Source organism: Branchiostoma belcheri, unplaced genomic scaffold (assembly GCF_001625305.1).
Source record: "Branchiostoma belcheri isolate BF01 breed outbred unplaced genomic scaffold, Haploidv18h27 scaffold61, whole genome shotgun sequence".
NCBI classification, from domain to species: Eukaryota; Metazoa; Chordata; class Leptocardii; order Amphioxiformes; family Branchiostomatidae; genus Branchiostoma; species Branchiostoma belcheri.
Window position 1 is genome coordinate 1857414 of NW_017804254.1, and position 5916 is coordinate 1863329.

Below are 5916 nucleotides of genomic sequence, written 5' to 3' on the forward strand. Positions count from 1 at the left end.
CCCCATGTTGTCTCAGTTTCAGGTGGCCAAGGAAAGAGAGAAGAAGACCAGGAAAAGAGAGCACAAATGAAACCTGCAGGCGAGCTGAAGGTATTGTCAGAAAGAGTCCCCTCAATTGATCAACGTGTTTGCCCATGCTTTTGCTCAGCAATTTGTAGAGATTGACAAATGAAAAAAAGATGATTAAGATTAGTGAAGCGTTTCTGTGCCTGTTGCACACACCATGTATAGACTAAGTGTTCATGGAGTCTGGTCCTCTGACATGGTTTAGAAAAAAGACGTAACTTCAACTGATGAGTCAAAAAGAAGAAAACTTCTTCACTTAATGCATCCACAGTGTTTTTTTTTTGTTTTGCAAGCTACCCAGTACTCGCTTGTGAGTGCAAAGCTAGGTTTATGAGCTTCTTGTGAAATTCATTTTGTCTTTGTTTCTATTTCTCTTTCCTGTTTTCTAGTGGCGTTTCTGGTGCAATGGTTAGGGTTGGATTCAGGACCAATAGGTTCTGGGTTCTATGCCCCGATGCTGTGCCCTTGGGAAAGGCACTTTTCACGACTTCGCTCCCTGTAGGGTGGAATGACGCCCGCCGAGCCTCTTTAGGCTAATCTATTCAAATGTGTCAAAAAGCACACTACGGATTTGTTGCGCCAAAATGCCAACATCTGCACATTTACCACCCATGAGCTGTAAATTTTGTCCTGTTTTCCTCTATCTACTTTTGCAGGCTGAGATCGATTTTTCTCAAGAGAAGGGAATGGTCTCGGACGACCTGTTCGCTCCACCTGGAATGGCTATGAAGGTGGACATTGAGAATGGCGCTAAGTAAGTTCACCATTTTATTCATTTATAGAAACATAACGATATTTAAAATGAGACCAACTATCTTTTAAATCCCTCTCCATCATCAGTGACGGAAAGCAAATGTATGTACTTAAAACTTTATTTCGATACCACTTTGCAGGCTAACGTCTGAATTGCGTAAGTATTTACAATTCGTTCTATATTATATTGTGCTCGTTTATACACAGCTTGTAGCTATTTACAGTTTGTCCCTTGTCCTCATCAGTAATTCTTAATTTTTATATACAAGACATTGAAATCTCTTAATGATACAAAAATCAATTACATATTAAAACTCATATCTTAAGGTAGACTGATTACAAGGTAACAACATAAAGTATGAAGATTCGAAAGAAACATGCAGAAAGTTATAATGTTATAAACGCCTATCTGTTCTGTCTCAAAATGCCCTAAATGCCTATTTTTCAAAGTTGAAAATAGCCTCAGTCACAGTGACTTGAGGCTCGCCGTTGATGGCAAGGGTAGACAGTCTAAAGTATTCCATTGCATATGAATATTCAACAGTGTAGGAACTGCTCAGGATGGTACGACAAGCTCTAACTTTTACGATTATTGTTCCTGTTAATGTACACATTTAAAAGGACAGGTAATACTATTGAATACAGGAATAAAAGACGTGATGTTTATAATACCATGTTTTTTTCACCTCAATTGTTGTTACAATGTTTATGATCTCAAAATTTCAAAATGTAGGAAGCTTGTTTTTTTTTAGTCTGTGGAGGATGTCATCCATAAAATTTACTTCCTGTAGCCTTATCGTTAATTAATAACATGTTACTGTATTCTGTAATTTCAGAAAGGCCAACGAAGCCGACGATATGACCCAGTCAAAAGCGTTCTCTTACCCCATGGGACTGGGAGGCGTCTTGATGAACGGTTGTTTCGGGACAGGATATGTTAAAGGAGATCCGTGCTACAAACGGACAAACCCCATACCCCCATGTCCAGTGAGTAGTAGCTCTGGAGGTTATATTGTCTACAATTATTATCTTGAAAACGCGAGTGACATGTAATTACCGTGAGGATGATCTAAGATTGGACGCTAATTCTCATTTTCCCCATATTCCACCAGGGCTTATATTTGCAGGGCTCACTTCACAACAAGTGGGATTCACTAAAACTTATACATTACACTAAAATTTATACATGAAATCTCTACTGTCGCCGATTATCGCCTAGGGCAACCATTACCAGACTTATTCCTGCATGTATCATAATTAATGAATCCCACATTCCATAAATTCTCTTTATTCTCTTTATTTCGATACCCTTTAGCCAAAAGGCTAATCTTCCAGGGTTGAAAAAATGGCATTAGACATGATTAGACGTGATTGCTTTGTAGAAAATGATGGAGGGGTGTACCTTAATCGGGTCCGGCTTCGATGGTCGCGGGGAATACAGCAGCGCGTCCAGGAGGAAATCTGTCGTGCAGCGGTACTGTAGAGATATGAGGAAGTGAGCTTGACGTTTTATATTCGAATTGCTAAGTAAACGATAACGTATGTGTTTTCTGTAAGAAACGTGAACAGCCTCCAGTTTACTTCTGGACTTCCAGTTTAATTCCAGACTAATTTCGATATCCCTGCAACCTTACAACTGATGGGCTAATCTTGTAAACTATGGGTAAAATGATGTAAGAGGTATTAGCAGCCACCGAGGACCCCTTGTTGGATTCTTCAGAATTCTCCAGAATTCTGGAAGTGCAGCCAGAATTCTGGGAACTGGAGCCATAGGAATTGGGTTAATTCCCAAGGGGATTTCGATGGCGGATACATCTACATATTTCTTACATTGTTTTTACTATAGTTTACAATATTAGCCCATCTAGATGTTCGGTTGTTGAGATATGGAATTAGTCCGGGATTAAACTGGAAGTCCGGAATTAAACTGCAGGCTGTTCATATTATATTTAGCTGTGAAGGAGTCCAAAGCCGGGTGATCAGTAGTGGAAAGGAACCGATATTGCATTTGTTGTATAGTGTTGCAGTTTATGGATAATTTTAGTAAAATCAATTATATCTAAATTAGTACTTTCAGGACCGAAGTAATGTTTTGGTGTCGCTGGTTTATGCTAGATTTTTATGTTTGGGTTCCAAAGTAAGTGAGCGGAGATTGGGATTCACTTGATTGACAGGGTTTGACCCGATGTGTCCTGTGTTTAAGGAATATATGAAATATAATCCAGAGTAGTAAGATTCATTACACAAGCATATGAATAATAATGCCTTCTTTGAAGTTAGTCATTAACGTAAACTATATCTACCTCTAATAAGTGTAAATTCATTTCTTTGAAAGTGCAAAGTACTTGTTACTCCTGACCATTAACGAAACCTCGTGTACTTGACCATAGATATCACGGTGAGGACGTGCCAGACACCATGAGCGTTCACGGCATCTATGATACAGAGGTCACCTCCTATGTTTTCGAGTCGAGAGAGGCTTATCGTAATTCTCTTCAGCAGAAGGCCGGCGTCTCTTTTTCTGGATGGGGCTTCCAGGTGCAATAATCCTATCCTTAATTCTACATTATTTATAGAAGCATATCATGCAGTAGCACAATGCAATGTTAAGTACAGTGTAACCATTGGCTTACGTGATAAATGATTCACAAGGTTGTGTTAAGTACAGTGTAACCATTTGTAACGTGGTAATATGATAATGACATAACGTTATAAAGGTGTTGCAGGAAGGTATTGTATTCTAAAATTGTTGAATGGACACGACTGTTTACTAAATTATTAGCAATATTATATTATAATTTACCATACAATAAATGATTTGGTTTGTGTTTTAGGCTTCCGTGGAAGCAGCATGGGGCGGGTCCTCCTCATCCCAGAAACAGTCATTCATGTCCCTCATAGAGTGTGATATTATCAGGTAGACACATTGTGTTGTTTGGGTACATTATGTTGCAAGTCGCAAGACATAGTTGGAGGGGCTGGTCACCATATATATATAAATATAAATGGTAAGACAAATATATATATATATATATATATATATGGATGTCTTTGAGTGAGAATAAAGAGTGCAAAATCATATCCAGTTGCTTGAGTAACTGTTTTTGGCATATCTTATCACCAGGATGTCTAACCCTCACCGACGTAAACAGGGCAGTAGTTTGTTCTTTGTTGGCAGTACTTGAAAAAAGTGGCTAAGAGATATTCACGATTTGGTTCAACAACAACTATTAATGTCATCAATACTTGATTATAAGGGGTAATAATCAATGTATACCTTTCTACCTTTAGGTACGAAATCTTCCTTGACAAAATTTCGCCTGATACTCTGAACCTTGCTTTTCTGCGGGATTTCCTGTCCCTTCCCAAGAATTTCATCCAGGGAAAAGCGAAACTACGTAAGTACTTCACGTCAATTTAAAAGCCCCTGTCACACATTCACTTTCCCCAAATTTTTTATCGAACACCAGCCGATCATGTTCAGCTGACGTTCGGGAACACATCAGAATTAGGCCACGCATACCTTTCTACTCGAATCAAAATGAATTGAAGTTAAATGTGAGTCAAATTTGTTCCCCCGGACACTGCTGACTTACTCCCGAATGGTTGACTGGTGTTCTACTGACTTACAGCCGAACAGCAGCCAATCATGGCTGAACCTCCTGACCAACTCTCGAAATTATTTTAACATTTTGAAACATTCGGCTGGTGCAGCGGAATAGTAGCCAAATTCGCCAAACACCAGCCGACCCAGCCGACTTTCCACCAACCTACTCCTGACCATGGTTGGGGGGGGGGGCGTTCGGTTAGCGTTCGGGATCCCAAATTCGCTTCAAGTTAAAGTGTCATTACAGTTCTGTGTTGTCGTTAAATGGGTTTATGTATCTATTTGATTTTTTTTCATCAATTGCAGAGGATTTCATTATCCGCTATGGAACTCATTTCATCAAATCAGCCAAGTTCGGCGGTTCACTCAGGCTGTTCAAGACCCAAGAAGCATCAAAGAGTGAAAGTCTCGAGTCCTTTGCTGTTGCGGCCCAGGCGTCTTACAACGGCATGTTTGCTGCGGGTGGTCACTACGGTAGAAAGGAATCCAGCGCGAGCTCGTGAGACATTTTTATCGCCCTTGACAAAATGTATATGAAGTGCACTATGAAAAGTAGTGAGGAGTTTCCCAACGAACTTTGCAAGAACAGTATAGAAGGTCTAGCTCAATGCTTTCTGTGTAAACTTATTTTGCAAATAGAACATCATATAATTTTTGTACTTTTGAAATCTTATATCTTTGAAACCTGACAGACAGTAATTTTACAGCTCGTCTTCCAAGGAGTCCAGCACCCATTTGATGGTTGAAGGAGGTGAGCAACAAGTTGCGTCCATGGTAGCAGACTTCTACACAACTAACTTCAAGGGAACCTTCAAAGAGTGGCTGAAGTCCGTCCCCACCTACCCCAAATCTATCCAGATGTTCATGGGCACCATGTCAGAACTGCTGAACCTGAACTACAAACTTCTCTTCCCTTTTGACATCTCAGATGCTGCAGATGGCTGCTTTAGTGAGAAGTGAGTAGATATACCGACATTTTCATCATCAAATTTAAGACAAAAGGAATCATATTAGGAATAGATCACTTATTTACACTTCTTAACAGCGTGATTCCAGGGCAGAAGTACTGTACATGCACCATAGATTTATATCCAAATCCCTACAGGTAGTTTTTGTTTTATCAAACCTAGTACTTGCTTTTATCATATGATAGTCATTTTTCTGTTGATCCAATCCTTTTGTAGTTTGTTGACCGAGGAAGGAACAGGAAGAAAGTTCTACGAAGTCTCGAAAGTTGTGGACAACACTGAAGGAAACACAACAATAGTCAAGGAAAAACGGTATCTTAAATACGTATAAGACAAGACACTTTAGCATTACGTTAGTGATGGCTAAGAGTTGAAGTCATGAAACACATTCTCACTCACTCACTCACTCACTCACTCACTCAATCACTCAGCACTGCATGCTCCACATTGATTAGCATATATATATATATATATATATATATATATATATATATATAGAGAGAGAGAGAGAGAGAGAGAGAG

The 5916-nt window shown here is 39.4% G+C and overlaps 1 protein-coding gene across 1 annotated transcript in view; it reads left to right on the plus strand.

Moving 5' to 3' along the window:
* The first annotated feature begins 20 nt into the window (after nucleotides 1–20).
* LOC109482960 overlaps nucleotides 21–5916 on the plus strand; it is a 17427-nt gene continuing 11531 nt past the window's right edge. The window contains exons 1-10 of the mRNA XM_019785860.1: nucleotides 21–90; nucleotides 723–820; nucleotides 1656–1806; nucleotides 2202–2314; nucleotides 3210–3357; nucleotides 3654–3736; nucleotides 4111–4217; nucleotides 4733–4925; nucleotides 5134–5382; nucleotides 5611–5662. Of these exons, the coding sequence (XP_019641419.1) occupies nucleotides 67–90; nucleotides 723–820; nucleotides 1656–1806; nucleotides 2202–2314; nucleotides 3210–3357; nucleotides 3654–3736; nucleotides 4111–4217; nucleotides 4733–4925; nucleotides 5134–5382; nucleotides 5611–5662 (1218 nt within the window). The 5' untranslated portion in view covers nucleotides 21–66. The remainder of the gene's footprint in view (nucleotides 91–722; nucleotides 821–1655; nucleotides 1807–2201; nucleotides 2315–3209; nucleotides 3358–3653; nucleotides 3737–4110; nucleotides 4218–4732; nucleotides 4926–5133; nucleotides 5383–5610; nucleotides 5663–5916) is intronic.